The sequence below is a fragment of the Cyprinodon tularosa genome, unplaced genomic scaffold (assembly GCF_016077235.1).
Source record: "Cyprinodon tularosa strain WSP-4 unplaced genomic scaffold, ASM1607723v1 ctg80, whole genome shotgun sequence".
NCBI lineage: Eukaryota > Metazoa > Chordata > Actinopteri > Cyprinodontiformes > Cyprinodontidae > Cyprinodon > Cyprinodon tularosa.
In genome coordinates this window covers 24,649-49,809 of record NW_024039563.1, presented here as the reverse complement: position 1 = coordinate 49,809, position 25,161 = coordinate 24,649, and the positions used below count along the sequence as shown (strand labels likewise).

The window sequence follows — 25,161 nt, the reverse complement described above, 5'->3', positions numbered from 1 at the left end:
CTGAAAGAAAGCAGCTCAGGTGTTTCTCTTTCTTTGTCTTTCACACAGTGCCTCTGAGTGCTGTGCGCAGTATGACCATTTACGATGAACAGACAACTACCATGCGGGTCAGGTGGGAGGAGGTGCAGGGCGCCACCGGGTACATGCTGCTCTATAGCGCCATCAACGCCACTCAGCCAACCATTGAACAGGAGGTAATGCTGATTTTACACTAAGAAAAAAGCCTGGCAATGCAAGGGAGGACAAGCATTTATAATCAATTTTCATCAAACAAGGCATTTTAAATGGCAACAAAACATATTCATTTGAATAACACATGTTTTATATGATAAACTTCTTCTCTTTGGACATAATTCAGTTTCCTTGAGTTAATTCACTTTGTACAAATCCGTCATTTCTCATTGATTAGCTGACATAAAAGCTAGACATTGTAAGTCTCATAAAGGGTGGATTAACTATGAGCTCACTCTGCAAAGGGAACGTCAGGGTTTGCTCATGAAGTGTCAAACCCGGTGGGTTAAAACCAGATCTAACAGATGTCCTCAAAGCTAAAGATTTTACTCACTGACCTTATGCACATCTGCATCTCTTAGAGGCAATAATTTCCTCTCTGACCTCTTTGTTATTTGTTTGGTTTGGTTGCCTTGTAGCTGAGAGCTGGAGCAGGTACAACAGACATCCAGCTGGTGAGGCTCATTCCAAACACGGCCTACACGCTCTCTCTGTTTGCCCTCTATGGAGAAGCAGCCAGCGAACCACTGACCCAGCAGGGTGTCACCTGTATGCTGCTTTCTTGCATTATAATTTTGTTACTTTGTCAAATTTCACTAGTTTTATGTATAAATAGGGTTGAAACTCATCCTGCCTTTGGTTTCTTGTTCAGTGCCCATGCCACCAGCAGGTGAACTGAGAGTGCGTGATGTTACCCATAGCACCATGGTGCTGTACTGGGACGCTGCTCCTGGAGCTGTTCGGAAATACAAAGTCATCTACCAGGCTGAAGATGGAGATCCTAAAGAAGTGAGTTTGTCCTTGATTTTTATCAAACTTCACAAAACAAACCTTTCGCCAGACATTCTACCCGAGTGCTGTGTGTCAATTCCTTTCATGCAGGGAAACATTTAAGCCATTTGTTATGTATGTGGTCTAGGGCGGAAACAGTCAGATAATTCATGACTAATTGATTATTGACATAATTGTCAACTAATTTAGTAATCGATTAATCCTTAACTAGAGTATAAAGACTTTAAAATAAGCCTTTAACTGGCAGAACAACCCAATTAGAGCAGTAAATATATGAAAATCTTGAAAAAATATATAAACATTTTGCATTTAAAGTCTTAGGGAAGTCATATTTAATTTCAAATAATTCTGTCTTAAACATGTATATAAATGTACTCTTTATCAGACGATATTGTCCCAAAAGTTAGAAAATTTCTGTTTTAAAAAAAAAAACCTGTCTTAAAATCTGTGTTTTTGTTTTGTTATTTTATGCAGGCCGGTTAGTTATACGTCAGGCTGAACACCTTAAATTCGGCCAATCATATATCAACGGTCACCTGTCAATCAAATTTTTTCGGTCATAGCATCTTGATTCATGTCGCAACTAATATAAGCAACGCTTGAAATAAGAATAATTTCCTTTCCCATTGAGTTCCGTCCCAGTGTTCACGGGGATGGACGTCTGTGTCTTCGGCAGCGTAGAACTAACAGAACTGGCAGCGTTGCGAGGCAAGGGCTCAAACATGTACGGCTGTAAGCCTTCTACACCAAACCAAGCTTCTGCCGCCCTGGCGTCCTCTTCCACAACATCTTTGTCCCCGCTTTCCTTCCCTAAATAAAAAATGTATAACGGAGGAGACTCATCAACGACCTCCGACACAAAACTCTCCTCCTCTTGCATGTTTCCGCTGTCCATAGCGTTCCTTGACAGTGTCTTTTCTAAGTCACCAATTGAGTGCTACTTGGTCCCAATGGAATTTCCCATTGGGAACCTACTAGCACTAAGTTGCTAACTGGTTAGCAAGATGCTTCTGACAAACCAGCCACGATCAAACTTGCTTGTGAACCTTCCGCCACAACAACCCCGCCCCCTTGATAATCGACCAATCACATTCACTTTATTCACTCGTGTAAAGTCGTGCACCACGTGGGAGAATTTGGAAATGCAACGGTTGGAACAACGACTTCCCTACAACTTTCGTCCTCCACTATACCTTAAGATAAAAAGAACGTTTTCGTGTGTCAATATGCTCCATCCAGAACTCTGTGGAGCAAGTGGAGAAGTTTTAGTTTCACCTGGTTTAATTTCGTAAAAAATATTTTTTAAGGAATCTTTGGCTATCGGATTACTAATTGATTAATTGAAAAAATTATTGACACATTGATTGAGTTAAAGCCACAAGAGTATTGTTCAGGCTGCAAAGTGATCTTTGTCAATAAGTTAGATTTTACGTATACTCTTAAAGAAATTAGGGATGCAATCGACAAATCTAGTCATAGGTTGTTTGGTTTGTGATCATCACTCCACACAAGACTGAGAGGAGTTTTGTTTTTTTAATAACATTTAGCTTTCCGTAGTTACTCTAAGCAGAAAAGTTTGACTAATAAAAACTTAAAGGTTAAAAAAAGGTGCTTACATAAAGTGTTTTTGACATTTTGGATATTTAAGTTGTTTCGGTGGAAAATCTGCTTTTTTCTTTACACCCACTGGGTTTGCTAATAGTGTCAACCTGCAGCACCAATTAATGTAAACAAGATTAAGATGCAGAAGATATCAACTGCAGGTAAAATAATAACTGTTTGCCTTTTCTAAAAGTTTCTAACAATTTCTCTTTAAATGCAAAGGAGGCACTTTGTCATCATATGTTCAAATATCGGGGGAAATGAAATTAAACAGTTAAACAGTTGTTTTCAAACCTGTCCCTTGGTGAGCAATCGGTGCATCCTTAGAGGAAATAACGTGTTTAAATTTCCTGCCCTTCTTCACTCCTGTGTCAATAGAATCCTACAAGCAAGATGTTTTACCAGTGCTTTACTGCTCCTGCATTACTTGTTTGTCTGCTAGACCCATTTGGCTCAAAAGTGATGAATTTATATAGATAGTTTTGTGGTGATACTTTATTATTCTGACTGTAATGGAGTCTGCAGATGGTTGGTCGGACATTTGGGAATGTTCTGTTATCCAGCAAAAGGAGCTTGAAAATATCAGAATTTGATTTTGGAGGAATTAACATGTGGTTAATGTGGACAAATAGTTTATAGCTACTTGTCTCCTTTAGGGAGTTTTCGGACAGGAGCAGCAAAAAACGTTGGTCTGCATTTTGCTTCATCCACAACCATAAATCAGATAGAGGCAGTTCTCCAAACTGCAGTGAAAGAAGCACACATGTAAAGTAGCTTGAAGGACTGAGGATTTGTTTGATAGAAGCCAGTAACGGTGTGCCACTCACAAAACAAATTGCAGGACAAATTATCCCCTGGTGAAACCTTCAGCATTCCTTTTAGATTCTTGAGAGACCATCCCTGTGTCAGTTTAGGCAAACATAGAAGCAGTTTGTAGGTACGAGTCCATGTCCTCTTTGCAATGTTCACTGCATGAAAAGTGAGATTTTCGTCCCCGTAAACCCCTGTAAACTCCCGCAGATCTGCCTGATTTTCGTCAGTTTCCGACAATTTGCAACCCGTGCTTGTCCGCGTCTGTCGTGCCACAAATTGTCGAAAACGTACCGTGACGTATGTGGAGAGCGATCAGCTGTACTAATGGCCCTAATTAGCATATGAATACAGCAAACCCGCGCGGCTGGCCAGGTCTGGCTTGAATAACCTTCTCAGTATTGGCTGAAACCACTATTCTCAAACAAATGAAAACGCTCGTGATTGGCAGCAAAACCACACGTGGCCACGCCAGGCTTTAATTTTCTTACTGAGTATTGGACGGAACCACTTCTTTTTAAACAAGCAAAGTCGCTCGTGATTGGTTGGCATATATATATATTTACATATATACAGGTGCTGGTCATAAAATTAGAATATCATGAAAAAGTAGATTGATTTCAGTAATTCCATTTAAAAAGTGAAACTTGTATATTATATTCATACATTACATACAAACTCATATATTTCAGATGTTTATTTTGTTTAATTTTGATGATTACAAATGACAACAAATGAAAATCTCAAATTCATCATATCAGAAAATTAGAATATTGTGAAAAGGTTCAAAATTGATGGCCCCTGGTGCCACACTCTAATCAGCTAATTAACTCAAACCACCTGCAAAAGCCTTTAAATGGTCTTTCAGTCTAGTTCTATAGGCTACACAATCATGGGGAAGACTGCTGACTTGACAGTTGTCCAAAAGACGACCATCGACACCTTGCACAAGGAGGGCAAGACACAAAAGGTCATCGCTAAAGAGGCTGGCTGTTCACAGAGCTCAGTGTCCAAGCACATTAATAGAGAGGCGAAGGGAAGGAAAAGATGTGGTCGAAAAAAGTGTACAAGCAAGAGAGATAACCGCAGCCTGGAGAGGATTGTGAAACAAAACCCCTTCAAAAATGTGGGGGAGATTCACAAATAGTGGACTGCAGCTGGAGTGAGTGCTTCAAGAACCACCACACACAGACGTATGAAAGACATGGGTTTCTGCTGTCGCATTCCTTGTGTCAAGCCACTCTTGAACCACAGACAGCGTCAGAAGCGTCTAAAGAGAAACAGGACTGGACTGCTGGTGAGTGGTCCAAAGTCATGTTCTCTGATGAAAGTAAATTTTGCATTTCCTTTGGAAATCAAGGTCCCAGAGTCTGGAGGAAAAGAAGAGAGGCACTTCATCCACGTTGCTTGAAGTCCAGTGTAAAGTTTCCACAGTCAGTGATGGTTTGGGGTGCCATGTCATCTGCTGGTGTTGGTCCATTGTGTTTTCTGAGGTCCAGGGTCAACACAGCCACATACCAGGAAGTTTTAGAGCACTTCATGCTTCCTGCAGCTGACCAACTTTTTGGAGATGCAGATTTCATTTTCCAACAGGACTTGGCACCTGCACACAGTGCCAAAGCTACCAGTACCTGGTTGAAGGACCATGGTATCCCTGTTCTTAATTGGCCAGCAAACTCTCCTGACCTTAACCCCATAGAAAATCTATGGGGTATTGTGAAGAAGAAGATGCAATACACCAGACCCAACAATTCAGAAGAGCTAAAAGCCACTATTAGAGCAACCTGGGCTATCATAACACTTGAGCAGTGCCACAGACTGATCGACTCCATGCCACGCCGCATTGCTGCAGTAATACAGGCCAAAGGAGGCCCAACTAAATACTGAGTGCTGTACATGCTCATACTTTTCATGTTCATACTTTTCAGTTGGCCAACATTTCTATAAATCCTTTGTTTTTATTGGTCTTCAGTAATATTCTAATTTTCTGATATGATGAATTTGAGATTTTCATTTGTTGTCATTTGTAATCATCAAAATTAAACAAAATAAACATCTGAAATATATGAGTTTGTATGTAATGTATGAATATAATATACAAGTTTCACTTTTTAAATGGAATTACTGAAATCAATCTACTTTTTCATGATATTCTAATTTTATGACCAGCACCTGTATATTTATTCATATATATATATTTATTCATTCATATATATATATATATATTCATATATTTATTCATTCATATATTTATTCATTCATATGGTGTGTATTTATGTTATCCTACACTACTACACAATTATTAGGCTACCATCAAGGACATGAATGAATTTATACAGGAAATGAACATTTGCCAGGAAGCTGTTTATGCAAAGAAAGAGCTTTATTGAAACACACACAACTATATACAACGCGTATCCAAACACATGCGTATCTAAAAATTAAAAGTCCGTGAAGGGTCCGTTTGCTTCCTCGGGGTTGGAGGTAACTGGCAGCATTCCCTCCGAGGCAGGTCCGATGTGCAGACGCCTACTGTGCGTGGCTCTGTACTTCGGCATCGCTTCTAACCGGGACTGCAGCTTAACACAGAGTTCAGTGAGATCCGGTGTGACAGATCAACTGGGGAGGAGATCAACTGGTGACGGCAGCTGGAAAACCGCTGATTTTTGCAGATGTGTCTGTGGGCGGGGCTTTTCAGGACCCCTCGCCTCAAACAGGAAGTAAACTGCGTGTAGACTCCAAGAACTACAAATTATCTTGTTATCTGATCGATGCGAAATACGTTGAGATCTTTAGAAATCACCGTCAGCAAGGTATTTAATTGCATTAAGAAAACATATCGCATGTTTTAGGGATTTCTCCGAACCCGCACACAGAGATTTGAGGAACTTGTCCTGCTGTTGTTTATCTGTTTGTTTCAGAGCCTCAGCGATGAGAGAAAGAACCGAGTAGAAAAACCACAGAAAGCTGTATGAGAAGTAAAAACAGCCAGTGCAATAAAAGGTCAATGGGAACATCTAACGGTGTATTGTTCTGCATTTTTTTGTCGTCCTGTATGTCTTGTAAATTAAAACGAGCGAAAATCAAATGTTCCTTTTTTTTTCTCAAAAGCGCCGACTGTTTATATGGAGGGAAACTAATCACTTACAGTCTAACTCGTTTCCAGAGGAGTTGTAAATGTCTTTAAAGTTTAAGATGTGTTGCAGGAACAAAGCAAAATAACATAACTGCTGCGGGGAAGAGTGAAATCTCTGAATTTATTTTATATATTGTGTGAATATATGTGATATTTTGGGCATCGGGGCGAACAAATGCAGAACCTGCTGTACTAAAGCATTTAAAGAAGCAGCACAGCCTCCAGCTGACTGCAGCCAAACAATGAATAAATAAAAAAGGGAGATTTTACGGTAGATATCTGATCGAAAAAAAAAGATCTGGTTATTATTTTTTATTTTTTAATAGCATAGCATAAACTACTGTCTAACTATATCTTAACGGGGAGGCCCCATTCTGTTCTAAGAGTAAAGAAGGAAAAGATAGTTATATCTGATATTCTGGAATTCAAACATGTTTTAAGCGAACAGCGGACTCTGAAACACTAACTGTCACCAGTTGATCTAAGACCAGCTCTTCAACAGGCAAAGCAGACACACGCAACAGGTTCATTATCGCAGGTGGGGATAGATAGAGTGTTCATATCAATAGCTCAGCAGGTACATAGACGCTTTGCAAACCAAAACAACATCGGCCGAGGGTTCGATCCCACATACACTCTTATGCCCTCCTTTTATTTTAACAGATTTTCCACAAATGGGCAAGATAGTATTATCTCCTAACTCTGACATGACAAACATTTCCTCGCAATCAACGTTTTGTGCTGAATTGCTTTTTGTCATTCTAATTGTACCAGTGAAGCAAACAATTTAGACCAATAGTAAAAAGTAGACAAAGCAATACTCTATTGCCAGTAACTTGAAAAACGCGAATGATTTAAAGTTGTTCTGCATGCAAAACAAATAATGTGGCGTCCTCAAAACAATAGAAGGGAATAAGATGACAGCTGACAGCATTAACATGGTCACACATCATGACAGGTTCGTATTTGCGGTAAGAAAAATAATCAACAATAACAGTTAAAAATTTAAAGTAGCCTGCTACAACCCTAATTGAGGATAAGATAATAACATTCAAACATCCCAGGAGATGGAGGGTTTTACAGCCCATATTCCTCCAGATCCGCTGGATCACAAGTTAATCTGTGACACTCTGCAGATTCTGACGCTTTCAGATCCTCACGATGCATTTATTTGATCCCCAAACTTAAATTACTCATAATATTTCACATTATCCACAGACAACAGACGTGTGTTGGATAGATATTAGGCCAGGATAAATTATAAACTTTATTCTGACCCGTTTGTTTACATTTGCGGTATTTTGATCGGGCAACCACTCAGCCAACTAATCTCTCCAAACAGCTGTGCTGTGGACCCCGTCACAAATTAATCTAGTTCTTCGTTTAATAATATCTGCATTTTTCTACAAGATAAAACATAAAGCAGTCATGGCGACTCACACCCACACCGTAGCGGTAGCTGCGAACTCTGGGATTTAAATTCTACTGTGAAAACTGAAAAAGTAAAGTTTCCGCATCAACAGGTATGTGATTCAGATTCTATTAGCTGCAATGCGCCTAAGTAAATACATTTTACCCCCTTTTTACACATGGGGCAGTAAAACCAGCTCATCAGCAGCCCATTATGGTCTCATAACTGTATATTATAAACAGACAAACAGACTGAACACAATAGCAATAAAAATAAAGGTGTTTGACCTGATACAGTTCATCATACGGAACAAAGTTTTGGGATCCACTAAAAAAACAACAACACCGTAGTAGAGACTTGTATTTGTGTCCACTCCAGACAGGAGAATAAAGGAAATATGAGCGCATTGAATCTAAAAAAACAACTTTTTGTCAATATTCAAAAAATAAAGTGGGAATAGTTGGAAGGATGAGAAGCCCAATTGTTCTGTTTGCAGTCAGTTTTTCTTTAAAATGTGCTGCTTACACACGTGCATTCTGAATGACAGGCCTCATTAATGGATTTATTTTTACATTCAGGAATTTAGAAAGTGGGCGGACTTTATCGTGCAAGCTACAGGTTTTCATTTATAACTTATCGTTCAACAGGAGAAATGACACTCCAGTGTGAGACAGACTTTTATTTGTATTTTTTCTTTACACTTGTGAACGACGCTGTTCTCTGTGTGGGATTCTTTGCACTATCTGCTTTGCTGAGGATACAAGTTCTTTACCACATCGTTCTAATCTGAAAAAAACAAAACAAAACAGAAATTAATTCATTAGATATGTCGGTTGATTTTTTTTGGCGAACAGTTTTGTTACGTTAGGAATATTTTTTCGCCAGGCATCAACACAGCCACCTAAGCTTCAGTAACATCTGCGGTGCGCATAGATTCTAACCAGTTAATCTCCTCCCCAGTTGATCTGTCACACCGGCCTACGAAATGGCGGCGACCGTACAATCCATCCAGAGACACCGCCGAGGAAGGTGGACTTCCAGAGTTCCACTTCCTCATCTGCTAGCACACTCTGCCTCGCTTTCAGCAGCTGAAAAAAAAAACAATGAATCAGCGCACTGCGTATGGACACAACACATCTATTAATGCACCTGAAAAATAGTCACCAAATAAAGTCTTACCCTCTTTCTTCTCGCCCGACTCCGAGCAGATAGCCTCCGCACGCAGCGTGTTGGCTGGCAGCCTATATCTGAAGCTCCTGCGTGCCGTCTGAAAATACGTCTTACAGGCAGCTGGAAAACAAATGAGAGTGGTATAAATAAAAAATCAAACGCAAGTCACAGTAACAAGGAAGGAGAAAACATTAAAACAAGTCACTTACACACAATGTCGTCTTTATCAACATCGTGCAAATCTGGACTTGCTGATTATGGCTCCGAGCAAATAGGAGGTCACCGCCTCATTGTGAGGCGACAGTAGTCTGTGAAAACAAAATGTAAAAGCTATGATCGGTATCTATCCGTATCCATTACCTTTTACCGCAGAATGAAAGCATATTCTTTAAATCTTACCCTTGCTCCGGTTCATAGCGCCTGCAATTAGTCTCCGAGTTGTTAAGACGGCATACTGCTTCCTGTAATCACAAAAAATACACTTTAATAAAGCTTGTTCTTGCAAGGCTAGGCTAGATAGGCTAATAGCTAGGCTGCTATTAGCCGGTAGCTTAGGCTAGGCTGCTTTTAGCTTAGCAGGCAGTAATCGAACATATATTTACCGCTAGCATCTCTTCTTTGAGTTCGTCTTGTTCGATGCAGAGTCGCCATCGCGTCCAAGAGGAGTTTTACCCCGAAATCCAGACGCTCCAGACCGCCTGCACAAAGCAAAGCAGCATCCTCCACTGTGGCTGCACACCGCGCCGCTCTGTTTCTTGGAGATCGTACAGAGCATGCGCGAGATGAACGAAAGTTACGACTGTAACTACGGTTCTATGAATCCCGGATGACCGCCAGAGGCGGTGCTGAAAGCACGAATGATCACTCTTGCGCATGCACAGGTCGAGAATCTTATACCAACATAGTCACGTGTGACCCCCGGTGACACCGGTGTGCCTATATAGTCACGTGACAGCGACAGCTCAGTCCCTTAATCTTCTCGCGAACACACAATGATTCCGAGGGACCGAGCGCTCTGGCGGTCATCCGGGATTCATAGAACCGTAGTTACAGTCGTAACTTTCGTTCTATTTCATCCCTACTGACCGCCAGAGGCGGTGCTTAAAGCACGGATGACGATTACCAACAGAGTCCTGAGGAATCACACACAGAAACAACAACCCAAACATGCCCACCTCACTGGGAAGATGGCGTGCGCTGGGACAGGATCCCCTGCATTGGGTGAGGGGTGGCCAAGTTGACCCTGTAAAACCTAGCAAAGGTATTCGGGGATGACCAAGAGGCTGCTGAGCAAATAGCCTCCAGAGTGAGACCAGTCATAGCGGCCCATGACACACTGACACCCCTTGTGGAATGGCACCGTACACCAGCGGGGGGTTGGAGGCCCCGCTGAATGTACGCCTGTTCCACTACATCCACAATCCAACGCGCAAGGCGCTGTTTAGAAAGGGCCTGCCCCTTGCGGGGCCCCGCGTAGCAGACAAACAGATTATCTGCCTGTCGGAGAGAAGCTGTGAGACTGACATATGTCCTCAGTGCCCGAACAGGGCAGAGAAGCTCATCAGGCCCATCTGTATCAAGGCGAGCAAGCTGGAGGGGCACAGTGTGGCTCGCGGGTGAAGCCACTTTAGGAAGAAACGCCGCATTAGGCCAAAGAGTAACACCCGAACCAGCCGGGTTCCAACGGCAGCAGGACTCGTGAACAGACAGTGCATGTAGTTCACTCACCCGTTTCGCCGAGGCCATGGCGAGGAGAAAAGCTGTCTTCTTCGACACACACTCAAGGCTTGCCCCCGCCAATGGTTCATAGGGAGGAGAGCGCAGGGCAGCGAGGACAATAGAAAGGTCCCACACCGGCACAACAGGGCGTGTGGGAGGGTGCAAACGCCGGGCACCCCTCAAAAACAAGGAAACGTCCTTGTTACGACCCACCGTCTCCCCACTCACCACCGAATGCCAGCAAGAGATGGCAGCCACATAGACTTTTAGAGTGGATGGAGAGCAACCTTGAGAAAGCAGTGCTTGAAGGAAGGTTAAAATAACAGAAACAGGACAGTGTACAGGGTCCTCACTTCTTTCCTGACACCAGCGGCTAAAAGCCTTCCACTTATGGGCGTACACCGGACGCGTGGAAGGGGCCCTGGCGTTAGTCATCGTGTGTCCGATGTCCCCGCCATACTCCGAGAAGGAAACGCCGGGCCCTGCAGTGGCCAGACCCAGAGTCGGAGGCGACTGGGATTGGGATGCAGGATCCGACCGTCCAGCTGTGACAGCAGGTCCTTCCTGCAGGGAAGAGGCATCGGAGAGCTGCAACAGAGCCTGTGCAGCATCGGAAACCAAGTCCTCCCTGGCCACCGGGGGGCCACCAGAAGGAGCTGATGTCCCTCCTGAAGGACCCTCAGGAGTGTTGGGCCTATCAGGGGAAGTGGCGGGAAGGCGTAGAGGAGTGCCCTCGGCCAGTCGTGCGACAGCGCGTCCTGACCTAGGGGACTGGCACTGTCCGACAGGGAGAACCACAGCGGGCAATGTGTCGTCTCTCGGGAAGCGAACAAATCTACGGCTGCTCTCCCGAACCTCTCCCAAATAGTTTCCACTACATCCGGGTGGAGCCTCCACTCCCCGGGTGGTGGACGCCCCCGGGATAGGATGTCGGCAGGAACATTCTGCATCCCCGGGATGTGGGTCGCCCTCAGGCTGGCAAAAAGAGGGGCTGCCCAGGTCAGAAGCTCCCGGGTCAGCCTCAGTAGCATCAAAGACCGTTTTCCCCCCTTGATGGTTGATGTGAAAAACAACCGACGTGTTGTCCGACCGCACCAGGACATGCCTTCCCCGCAGGACCGGGAGGAAGTGCCGCAGCGCGCGGTGCACAGCCTCCAACTCCAGAGCGTTGATGTGGTGCCGCCTCTCTTGTGGAGACCATGTCCCCCGAGCGATCTGTCGCTGCCACAAGGCCCCCCATCCTGTGGTGGACGCGTCGGTAGAGACAACTTCCCAACGGGATGGCAGCAAACCCAGCGGAACTCCCCTTATCATGAATCCTGCCTCTCGCCACTGAGCCAGCGATACGAGGCATTGAGGGGACACCTGCAATTTCCTGTGACGGTGTGACGCACGAGAAGGATCCAGCCTCAGGCTGTTGAGCCACATCTGCAGTGGTCGCAGAGACAGCAGCCCTAGGGGCACTACAGTAGCGGCAGCTGTCAGCTTCCCCAGCAGACGGAGATAGAGAACAAAGGGGGGCGCCCGACCGGGAAGAAAGGCAGGCAGCATCTGCAGAATGCTCTCGACACGCTGAGGCGATGGGCGAGCAGTCATGGAGAGAGAGTCCATCGTGATACCGAGAAACGTTACCTGCTGAGACGGAATCAGGTTGCTCTTCTGCCAGTTCACACAAAGACCCAATAGGTCCATGTGATCGAGCAAGGTGCGCGTGTCTGCAGCAGCTTGAGCTTCTGTGGGCGCACAGACGAGCCAGTCGTCCAAATAAGGCAGGATCTTCAACCCTCTGGCCTGCAGAGGACACAAGGCCGCGGCCATGCACCGAGTGAACACACGCAGGGACAGAGAGAGGCCGAACGGGAGAACCCTGAACTGAAAATGCCTGCCCTGAAATGCAAAGCGGAGAAAACGCCAATGCTGTGGTGCAATCGGGACATGAAAATATGCGTCCTTCAAATCGACCAAGGTGAACCAGTCGCCTGGGGAAATTGCCTGAAGCACGTCCCTGATGCTCAACATGTGGAAGGGGATGGACTTCATGTAAAGATTCAAACCCCTCAGGTCCAAAATTGGGCGGAGTCCCCCAGTCTTTTTGGGAATTAAAAAATACTTCGAGTAAAAGCCCCCTGGGTCCCGCAGGGGGTTGACGGGCAAAATAGCACCCTTGGCCAGCAAGGTGTCTATTTCTTGGCTCAGAGCCTGTGCTTTTACCTGGTCGCGAATCACCGTCATCCTGACTCGACCAGGGACAGGAGGGCGGCGGCGGAACTGTAGCGTGTAACCCCGGGTAAGTGTACACACCACCCATGGATCGGACACAAGAGCGGCCCAGCAACCGAGCTGCTCCGGGGTAAAGTGTCCCACCGCCGGTCCAGTGACGTCATCTCCGAGCCCCCCTGCCCTTCGGGGGGCGGGAGGGTTGCTGAGTTGCCCGCCCAGGTTGAGGAGCGACATTAGCTCGACCCCTCGGTGGATCGTAGTGGCCATGGGCAGGCCTGGCAGCAGGCCCTGCAGCAAACCGTGGCTGCCCCAAGCAAGGTGTAGTCCGGGCAGGACAAGCATATGACAGGGACACAGAGGCACTCCTAGTAGGACGCTGCGCTCGTCTGCGATGCAGACCGGCCAACTGTTGCCTGGTACGCGAGGCCTCGGCCGATCGTTCCAGGGCTGCAAGTGCAGCGGAGCCAAACAACTCCCCAGGAACAACTGGAAGGCCCATCAGGGTCCTTCTACATGCCTCTGTCAGAGGAGACTGAGCCAGCCAGACCTGGCGACGTGCCTGAACAAGGGTAGACAGGACACGTCCAACCTCCCTCGACAGAAGAGCAAATGCATGGAGGGACGCATCCATCAGTCCTTGGGTAGGTGCGTCGATCGCGACGCCCTCCAAGGAAGCCGAGAGACCGAGTAATAAATGCGACAGGGAATTCCCAAGTCGCCCCAAACGAGCCCCAGAGTCATAGGCTCTACAGAGCAGATCGTCAGTGACACGGCACTGAGGACGAGGACACCTGGCATTGGCCCTCAAAGCCTCATCCGGCGCCACAATGAGGGAAGCTATGGCTGGCTCAACCGAAGGCATATGGCCCAAGCCAAGACTGGGCGCATCATGCATGGCCGCCAGTGCCCTGCCGTCAGAGGTCAGCCTCGAGAAGGCCTTAGTGTCTGTCCAACAGGCATGGAGCTCCTTCACATACTCTGCAGACGGGGGAACCATAAAGGACGCCCTAGCAGTAGGACGCCAAAAGAAAGCACTGGAAGCCGCAGGTTGGTCCTGTGGAGCATCCAGATGCAACCGGGCGAGGGCAGTTCTCAGAGCGCCCACTACAGAACCATCCTCCTCTGACTGAGAGCCAGAAGAGATATGTGAACCGGCTTCTGAGAGGAGTGAGCCGGAGTCAAATTGATCCCGAAAATCAGTGCCAGACGCTGCCAGGGAAATGGCATCATCTTCTAAAGCAGAGACTCCCGAACCAACGCTATGTCCTTGGTCAGGGTCTCCAGACATGTCAGCGCCACGCTCGCCCCTAAGGGACTCAAGCAACGCCTTCATCCCTTCTAGTTCAGAAGCGAGCTGGGCCACCTGCCCAGATATGCCCTCCGGAACCCTGGGGCTCCTCTTGCTCCTCTTCCGTGGAGGCCCCATAGCCTCAGAAGACACACGTTTCACAGGCTGGCTGGCGCTTCGAAGGCCAGCCAAACGAGCGTTACGTATGGACAAAGGCAGGACAGAACAATTAGGGCATGCCGCATCAGTCAAGGCCTCTTCCAAATGATCCAGACCCAAACAAGAGGGACACAGATCATGCCCATCCTCCAGCTGGAGAGGGGCCAAACAAGCTCTACAGCACGGCGCGTCCAACATGTCACGCTCACAGGGCTAGGTCAGGTCGAGCCGAATTCGCCACTCTTGACACTCACCGAGCGGACAGATCGGGAGACCCGGTCGAGCAGAGAACGCCACCAGGGGTTCCCCAGCAGCAAGGCCACAAGAGAACTAGCCAAGCACGTTAGCAAAGTAAAAGCAAGCCCGAAAACGGCTGCTACGGTAACAAAAGCAAGCCCGGAAGCGGCTGCCAAAGTGAACAAACAAGCTGGTCGGAGTCGGCTAACGCCGAGGCACCAGCAACAGGGAGTCACGGTGAGAACGCGTCCCCGTTCGCCGTCGATAAGAGAAAAAAACTTACCAGACGAAGAAACCAAGCTGTAAATAATGAAAAGCTTGCGCAGCCTCTGGAGGGCGAGATGAGCCTCGCAGCTCCGACCAAAGTCTCGAGGCTACCAGCGACAAGCAATCAGTGTCGTACCACCTGTTCAACCCGCATGCGAGAAGATGAAAAAGGGACTGAGCTGTCGCTGTCACGTGACTATATAGGCACACCGGTGTCACCGGGGGTCACACGTGACTATGTTCGTATAAGATTCTCGACCTGTGCATGCGCAAGAGTGATCATTCGTGCTTTAAGCACCGCCTCTGGCGGTCAGTAGGGATGAAATAGAACCAGAGTTTCCGCGGATCAATAAAAATAATTAAAAAATCATTCTTTTTTTTTTTTTTTTTAATCAAGGCCTTAATTGGCACTAAAATTATTTAAATATGTTTATCGAAGTATTTATAATTCTTTAATAAAAAATGCTTATAAAAACAATTTCGTCAGATATATTCTCCAGGCGGAGAAAAAGCTAGAGGATATATATATACGTATATGTGTGTGTGTGTGTTTACATACATACAGGAGTCATGGAACTCTGCTTGCAGCTCCTTCATATTTCATGTGTACACTAATAACTTGTGTTCACGGTTCTTGATGATGGCATTAAAATCATTTCTAATAGCATTTAAATAGCATTAAATTAGAGTCACTCATTCCTGTATGAACCCTGTGAGCGCTTAATTTAATATGACATATTAAAAAAATCCCACCACCATCCAGCATATGTTCAGTTTCTGCCCAAATATATATATATATTTTTGTAGATTTTTGTAACGGGGATAAGGATAATTCAAAACTGCTTTTTTTTTAATGAACTTGTTCACTACTTCCAAACTCAGCATCTCTTTTCATTCCTGTAATAAGAAGTTTCTTTTGAATGGATTTCATTAAAGTTTAAGTCCCTCGGTATAAAATAAATATTTTGATGGAGATGAGAAATCTGCTTCCTCGTTGGTGAATAACCAATAGTTTGGATCCAATCATTTAAATAAACGGTGTTAGTTTTTTTTTTTTTTTATATATATATATATAAGAATTGTGCTATAATTTCTAGTCACCGATCTGTTGCTGCTATATTTTAATTTGACGAACCGGAATTTGTCGATGTTCTTTTTCCTGTTTGGTGCAATTGCAATTGCGGATCTTGACCTGGCCGGACCTTATGACCACAGTGTACCAATCTTCTGATGGCTACTTCCAACAGGATAATGCGCCATGTTATAAAGTGAATCATCTCAGACTCATTTCTTGAAACTTTTCCACTTAAGTAATTGTGAATTGAGCATATTGACAGAAAACATTTTATTTTTTATCTTAAATGCAAATTTTTTTAAAAATAATTACTGCTCTAAATGTATTGCTCTGTCGGCTAAAGATCTGTTTTGGTCTCTATACTTTAATTAAATAAATCAATTCAAGCTAAAATGTGAGAGGCTATACTAAGCCTGATCTCTTTGTATCAGAGATTTTCTTCCTCAGAAAGATGTCACTTGGGGTAAAACCCCCCCTGCAACCCTGGTTTGCATTTGTATTGCTCACAGCATGTTCATTTACATGTTAAAGCCTCCCCTAGAATTCCATGGGGGGGAGGCATGGGGGGAACACTGCCTAAGAAATTCCACGTCAATTTCTGACAATTTACGGGAGTTTTCGACGAAGCCTGCAAATTGCCGTAAACTGCCGCTAACCTGAAGTTCCACGACAATCTACAGTGCCGTATATTGACGAAAATCCCACTTTTCATGCAGTGGTTTTTATAAAACGTACTTTATAGATGAAATTATTTTTTAAAATGTCCTATCTTTTTCAATTGTTTTCTAACACCTGAAATATTTCTCCTTCAATTTATGCACTGCAAAAATGATCTATGATCCTATGGTAAGTCTTTTTCCATTGGCAATACGAGATAAAATACACTTATTTTAAGAAAAACATACATTTTATAAATATATATATATATATATATATATATATATATATATATTTTTTTTTATTCTTGTAGTGTGACAATTAAAATGCACCAAAAATACGAAAACACAATGAATTTATTTTATTTCAATAATTCAATTTGAGAAGTAGAAATCAGTTTTTAGAAAATGTTTTAAATGATTATGGTTATAGCTTGCAGCCCATGAAAACCGATAATTTTTCTTCTCAGAAAATTTGAATGTAACAATAGATATTTAATATAGAACATTTGTGAGATGTACTCCATACACAGCCTGTGGTGCAGTGATGAAGAAGCCCATTTTGCTGCTGTAATGAACCTCAGATTAATTGCACGATTGCACCCCTTCTCTTGCTCTCCTGGTTTTTCAATGGGGCTTTGGTCAGGCTGCTGTATGGTCAATTGTGGTGATGCCATAATATTGAACCAGGTATCCATACTTTTCCCAAACTCATCAATCTTGTGTGCACTTTATTTAAACCAATTTACTCACTTTTTCCTCAGACAGAACTCTTTGAGAAAAGCTAGAATCTTAAATAAGTTTAATGCCTTACATGGCATAACTTTTAATTGGTTTGAAATGTTATTTAATTATTATTGAAAGTGATCCCTGTGCAGAATAAATCCATATAATATCATGTTTAACTTTTTGTAGCTTGAATAAATCAACCTTTTAAAGATGCTTTTATATATTTAAATTCCATTTTTTATTAACTATCTCCATTTTGTGTTTTTCGACAGCTTGAGGTTGGAGGAAGAGTGACTGAAACACAACTGGAGAATCTGATTTCACAGACTGAATACGCCTTAACCGTCATTCCAATTTATGACATCGGACCTGGGCAGTCGATGACAGCATCTGCTATCACAGGTACAAATAAGAACCAGAGTGTTACTGAGAACCTTCCATAGCACATTTCTCCAATGTAACATAATGGTACCATTTTCTCCTTCAAGATGTGGTTCCAGCACCAAAGAACCTTGAGTTCTCAGAAATTACCCAGACAAGCTTTAGAGCAACCTGGGAGCATGGAGCCCCTGACGTGGCTCTCTACCGCATTGCCTGGTCTAAGAAAGGAGAAAACAACTTTGAAGATGTAATAAATTGGTCAAATAAGTTTTTTTTTTTTATCCATTGATTTTGGATTTTTGTCTATTAATTCAGACTTTGATTGTTTTTCTGATCAGTCCATTCTAAACAACGATGAGACGACTTTCGTCATGGAGGACTTGGAGCCAGACACACCGTACGATGTGCACGTAACTGCGATATACCCAGACGAGTCAGAGAGCGAGGATCTCATGGGCACTGAGAGGACATGTAAGATATCTAACTCATTAACCATGGGATAAAATATTGCCTGCAATATTTCAGTTATTATTCCTCTAAATGTCTGTTTTGGACCTTGATCAAAGGTTAGTGAAATACAGTATGTAAGTTTTTACATAGTCATCTAGAAATGAGCCTATAAAAAAAGCCCTTTTGCCTTTCTATTTCTGCTTCTATAGTGGCCAAGAATGGTAAACCAAGTAAGTATATTGCGGTGAAGCAAAGGGATGCTTTGTCTTCAAGTAAAAGCATGTTTTTTTTGTTGCTTTTTTTACATCATTTGGTCATCAGAACCATTTCATTGGACTACTTTCATTTCATCATCAAGATCAGACCATAACCCATCAACTGCTCCAGCCATTTTTTTGTCTGTCTATGTGTTTTGCCAAAAGTCCAAGCTTCAGTCCCATGATTTTGTCTGATTTGAATGGCTGAAGATGGATTTTCACCATGCATGTCTGGCAAGAACCAGATTTTGACCATTTTTTTTGAAGACCATTTCATCCCTCTTTCTCTTTTCATCTATCTATTCATCCATCCAATCATCACTCCATGTATTAATTGCATTTTGAGTCCATCTGTCATCATCTTCCTCATCATCATCATCATCATAATCATCATTCAAGAGATTTCATCCCACCTTCAGAAAAGACAAATTCTTTAGGAGTGTCTTTTCCTCTTTAAAGCTGCAGTCCTACTTAAATACAAGCTACTTCGGAATTGCTCAATCTTATTTTACCAAATTAAAGATTTCATAACAAATTATTACAAAAAATGATATTACATGACCTGAAAACACAATCAAGGACTGTGACTTTAAAAGATATTTTAATTCCATCTATATTACAAATGCTCTGATTACATGTGCATTTCAATCAATTAAAATATCATTGAAAATTTTAATCTATTCCATCAATTTAGCTCAAAATGTGGAAGTCATATACTTTATACAGTTGCTGCACACAGAGGGATATATGAAAGGAGTTTATTTCTGGATGGCAAACCAAAATTGCTATGGAAGCTGTCTTTTTACAAGGTGCTATATGTAAAACAAGGTTTAGCGGAATGAAAAGGTGCACAAGTAATAGGGATAACTATAGCCTTCAGGGGATATAGAAGCAAAGCCCATTCAAATGTTTATGGAAGCCTCCAAAGGCTTTAACTGTTAGTGTTTGCAGACCTACCACACACAAAGGTATCCATGACATGACCTAAAACAGATGCAATCAACCGTCGAGCCCTTGCAGAACCAGGGACAATAGCAAAGGCTTCGTACCTAGTCTCACAGGGACATTAAAAGCATTTTTTAAAGTTCAGTTGGAAAATCAGATACCAAGAGTAAAGCAGCCTGGGCTTGCTCAGAACCTTAGTTTAGCTATAGGTCGATTTAATTGCAGTCAGCATTCCTGTATTGACTTCCTCTTCGGTTGTCAATTTCTGAAAAGCTATTGTTCTGATGTTTACTTTAAGCCATAGTTATCAAAATTCACAGAAATAACCCCTGGAGCCATTTTCCCTTTGTGTGTAAAGAATAATCAATTCAAGTTCCACTTTTTGAGATGAATTGTCTTCAATGATATTGTAATTCACTGGGAGACACTTGTATTTGTAACAGGTGCTGATGTGACCCTAACTATGAAACATGTGGGTGCTTGTATGCGTTTCAGTGCCGAGAGCACCTCCAACCAACTTAGTTGTGTACAATGAAACCACCACCACTCTGAACGCCAGATGGACTGCACCTACAGGCCGCGTCACGAACTACAGGGTTACTTACGTCCCCGTGGCTGGAGGCAGGATTCAGACTGTAAGTCCTGATACAATTATCTATTCTCTACCGGGCATGTTTAAAAAGTGAGGTTGAAGGGTTGCTTTAAAAACTGCAGGTATGGCCATGATATGGCTGCAAAACAATGAACTCCTACTTAAGATATCTATTATGTGGTTTAGTAAATTTCAGACCTCTTTTATTTTATCATACAACTCTCGATTTTGTCGTTTTTTGGCTCCTTTGCCAAAAGTAAATGTTTGTTACAACTTTCCAAAGCAAGACCTCATAAAAAGAGACACAACTTTACAAATTCACGGCTGTAGAAATTAGAAGTGAAGGAAACTTAAGTCTACAGCCAAACGTTCTGCCAAGCTTTGACTAAAATGTCTCTTCCTCACTACTTGACTTGCATTTAATTAGAGATTTTAATCAGAAAGATACAGAGTTAAAAGGTGCTAAATCATGCCGTTTTAAGCTGTTAAGTCAATTATAGGTATATTTATGATAAAATAATACCTTTGGCACTAATGGATATTTATGTGTTATGAAATATTAGTTATTTTCTTCCAACCTGGAAGAAAGATAATTGCCTTCAAAGAGAGGTCACCTCTCCAGTGTGCCATGCATTTCATGATGTTGTATCATTCTACTTCTGGTGGTTAGGATACTGTTTAGGAAGGTTTAATAAAGTCATAGACCTTTCAACCAAAACAAAACATATTTACAACTTAGAGCTTTTTTTTTTGTGTAGGCACAGCGGAGTCAAGGTAGGTGCTTCTTGAGGTGGGCGGGGAAAACCATTCTATGTAGATATATCAAGGTTGCTTGTTATTTTAGCACAGGAAGGGGCAGCTGCTCAGAAAGCAGAATTTATTCAGGTAAATTACTCATGCATGAATGAAAGGAAATGGCACTTTTGGCATGATTTTTATGAAGAAACAGTATCATAACATAGTAAAAGCTCCAATAAGTTTATTTATCATGATGCAGGCCCTTTAAAAAATGTCCTGCTGGAAAATACAGTCCTTATCTGAATTATACAGTATATCTTTGGTAAAAAAAAAAAAGAAAGAAAAAAACTTTGGATAAAACTAAATAACTGCACAGAATTTACCATATCGAAAACATATGTAATGTGTGCCTCGTTTTTATATAGAGGGTGGTTATGTGATGTTTAACTGTCACTATGACATCACTGTCTTCTTTTATTATTTTCCGTATTACACAATATGAAGTCCGTCTGTAATGTAGTGGTTTAGGTCTTTGTTTTTAATATGGTGGACATGGGCTCTTTACCCGTTGCATGAGGAAATGCATCAAATGTAATAACTCTTCCAAATCTGTGAGGAAGTTGTACTCATTGGCTCTGGCCTCATAAACTCACCATCAAACAATCCAGAGTTTATGACTGAACCAAGTTGATAAATAATGATGTGCTGCATATAGGAGGAAATAGGTCAAAGTGTTTCAGTTGAAGTCACTTTAAACAATCATGTTGCCATGGTCATTGGAATGCCTCCTGCCTTCTGGCGCTATTGATTGAATATTGTTATTATTATCGTTAATTATATTATTACTTTGCATAGTTTCTTTCCTGCCGTAGTAAAATATGTTGCAGATATGCCAAATTATTAAAGGAAAATAACAGCAGTAACAGTAATTTTATTTTATTTTTTTGCTTAAGTTCCTCATTGAGCACTAAAATATGTAAATCTTTAACTGGGGCATGAGAATTGATTAAGTCATTCCCAAAGTTATTGTTTTTCCTTATAAAGGTTTATCTAAGTTTCTATTCTGTTTAATAACCAGTGTCATCCTAGCCTTCAGTATTCATTCAGCTGGTTGACTCTAACATATTTTACATTTTTTTTTTTACAAGTCATGGCTGATTTAAAAACTAAAAGGTGACTGTGTCTTATTTTTGATAATGAAGCCCAAATGACCAACTATACTATACTCTGCTTTCTTTTCTTTACTCTGCCAGTTTTTTTGCAAACTGTTGGATTCTGAATGGCTCCCATTCTGTCGTACTTCTCCTATTGTGTGATATTATTTTCACCATGACTGTTTGTTCTGGTTATGAGACATTAAATTCACCGATCTATTCAGTTTATTTCTCTCTGCTCCGTCTACACTGATCCAATAAACATTTACAATGGCTTGCATTCAGTATTCAGATCTGTTGAACTTTTCAACCTTTAGCCACATTTCAGGGAAGAATTAACAAGTGGGACACAATCATGAGGCTGAACTAAATTAAATGGAAATTTTAAACTTTTTAACAAATAAAAAACAGAAGAGTGCAAAATTAATCTGCCCCCTTACTTTCAGTGCAGCAAACTCTCTCCAGAAGTTCAGTGAGGATCTCTGAATGATCCAATGTGCCATAAATCATTGAAGATGAACAGAGGTCTGTTTAAAGCGCAAAAAGCATCATAAAGAACATGGAACACACTAGACGGGTCTGAAATACTGCTGAGAAGAATTAAAGCCAGCTTTGGATAGAAAATATCCTATACATTTCATTCCCTTTAATGATTGTGTCCCACTTGTTGTTTATTCTTCACAAAAATTACAATTTTATAATTTTATGTTTGAAATGAAATGTGGCATTAGGCACTTTACCCTCGTACAGATGGAAAAATCAGTATTTGCTGTTTAGAACAAAAAGAAATGTATTGAAACAAGTTCTTTAATTCCTTTTTGGAGGCTGATAAATATTTAAAGGTTGTTGCACTTGGCTTTATCTGTTCCACTGTCTGCGTTTCAGTATTTGAAGCATTCCCAAAGAGTTTCAAACAATTTTCATCTAGTACAAAAATGTTTTTCAGGAAATGAATCAAATCCTGAGTTGATGCTCAGGAAAATTGACACAGATCCAAAATAATAAACCCTTTGACCATCTGTTTTTACTGCTGCTGATAAAAGATTAAGCAACTCAGTTAAAGGGGTTGTGAAAGCTCTCCAGCTGTTGCCGTGATGACAAAAAACCAGACAAGATGTAAGTGTATACAAGTGAGCACTTGAGCTATGTTTTCATGTCTTCAGAAGTGACTGATTTTTTCTGACTGTAAGGCGAAAGCTGTACAGTAAATATATCTCCAGTCTTAACAAAAACATCTGTTTCAAGCATCAGTGCAGATATTTTCCTTGGCAAGATCACTATTTATGTCCACAAATGCTCACAGCCAAGTGTTCACAGGTAAAGGCCCTAACCTGCAAATGTTCCACCAGCAAATTAAATTAAGGGACCCATAGCCACATTTTATTTGTATTAAAATCAGATGGAATATATTTTCCCCAAGACACATCAGATCTTCAAAGCCTTTATTTTAAAGAGGCAAGAAGTCCTTACATTCTGCCCAAAACTACAGTAAATGTGTAATATCTTACATCAGAGGTCTTCAACAGGGGGTCCCCGACCCATAGGGGGTCCACAGAGGTACTGCATGGGGGTCGCAAAAGTTTTGGTTGATTAAACTTTTTTTTTAATATTCCCCCCCTGCAATTTTTTCCACTAATTAAAATGTCTTTAAATACACATGAATTCAACACACTGTAGTAAACAGATAAATGGAGGCAGAAGATGTCTTTCAGTCATCAATGCACACATTCAGCGACACACAGGAGCTTTTTCAAGCTGGGCACCATTTCATCCACAACACCTGTCCCATCAATGAGGAATCAGAATCAGAAATACTTTAATAATCCCAGGGAGAAATTATTTTCATTACATTACTCCATATGTAATTGAGTAACTATAGGACCAGTTTGATATAACACAATTCCATACACTATATGTAATTATGGGATCCCTGCTCCATCTTGCCATCAGTTTGGGGGTCCTTGGCCTGGAGAACGTTAAAGACCCCTGCCTTAATGATAACTACCGTATTTCCCAGACTATAAGCTGCTTCTTTTTCCACATTCTTTAAACCATGCAGTTTATAAGAAGGTGCGGCTTTTCTGTGGATTTTTCCTAACCGCCATAGGGGGAAGTCAAAGTTGGAAAAGAAAGAATAAGGGGCTAATTTTCATGTAGCACAAAAAAAAATGCTGGCAGTAGTCATGACGGAGAACAAATATCCTGAAGTCACACATTTTGACGTTTATTTTCCGCATTAAAGCTGCTGAAACAATGAAGAGACTGAGCTCAACTCCTGCATGTAGAGCAAGGTACAGTTATTGTTCAAATATGGAAAAAGTGGGGAAACACAACTATTTCTAAATACACATCGATGAGAAATTCCAAATATTAGGGGTTTAACAATAAAAGTATCAATGACAGCAGTACCTAGTATATTATATCCCTAAACACATACAAAATCTGAATATGGGACCATATGTGAAATAGAACGCTCTGTAGTAAAATTTTAAAAGAAGTAGTTTTTTTTTATTTACTGTGAACCAAAGTAAAAGACTAAATCCTGTTTCATATATTGCTTTTAGCATTTAGTAAAAGCTTTATTATTTTTAAAACTATCATTTTTTCAGTTTTGGGTACTCCACTAAAAAAACTGCAATAAAAACAACACACATTCAGAATATCTTTGATTTTAAATTATAATTTCATGACAATAAGGACACATACATAGACCTACTTAATATAGTATATAATATTCAAGTCTTTTGCAATAATACTAATGTGCACATCGGCATTGTAAAAATGACATATGCACAGATGTTACTGAGAGCAAACGTATTGTAGGGGCATACATGAGTTTATTAACAGGGTTTCGCTAACAATGTCATGAGAGAAGTTGCATTCAACATAAATCTTAATTCTCGCACAAGAGAACTGAAAATAAAGTACAGTGATGGAAAATGTCATCACACCATGGCTGTTTTCTTCAATTAGTTGTTCTAAGTTTATATTACCTAAAGAATACAATTAACATTAAAAAAGCTATGGTGATTTCTGATATGCAAAAACCTGCATTTTACTAAGTGAAATTTGTGTTTCTTGCTTATGTAGTAGAGAATTTTAACAACCAAGCAGTATCAGGAATACTAAGAAAAATCACCAG

The 25,161-nt window shown here is 41.8% G+C and overlaps 1 protein-coding gene and 2 long non-coding RNA genes across 4 annotated transcripts in view; 2 read left to right on the top strand and 1 right to left on the bottom strand.

The window, feature by feature from the left end:
* The window catches only part of col12a1a (collagen, type XII, alpha 1a), an 82,205-nt gene that overhangs the window by 33,041 nt on the left and 24,003 nt on the right, over positions 1-25,161 (top strand). Inside the window, exons 24-31 of one of the 2 annotated variants that reach the window (XM_038271619.1) lie at positions 49-194; positions 651-780; positions 884-1,020; positions 17,775-17,904; positions 17,991-18,130; positions 18,222-18,354; positions 18,543-18,563; positions 20,031-20,170. In XM_038271619.1, coding sequence (XP_038127547.1) covers positions 49-194; positions 651-780; positions 884-1,020; positions 17,775-17,904; positions 17,991-18,130; positions 18,222-18,354; positions 18,543-18,563; positions 20,031-20,170 — 977 coding nt within the window. The remainder of the gene's footprint in view (positions 1-48; positions 195-650; positions 781-883; positions 1,021-17,774; positions 17,905-17,990; positions 18,131-18,221; positions 18,355-18,542; positions 18,564-20,030; positions 20,171-25,161) is intronic. The other variant, XM_038271621.1, reaches the window with a different exon arrangement.
* Positions 6,034-6,523, top strand: LOC119774214. Its single transcript, XR_005279499.1, has 2 exons — positions 6,034-6,248; positions 6,357-6,523. It is a non-coding gene; the product is annotated as an uncharacterized LOC119774214 (long non-coding RNA).
* Positions 8,647-8,960, bottom strand: LOC119774215. Its single transcript, XR_005279500.1, has 2 exons — positions 8,924-8,960; positions 8,647-8,768 (listed from the first exon to the last, which is right to left on the bottom strand). It is a non-coding gene; the product is annotated as an uncharacterized LOC119774215 (long non-coding RNA).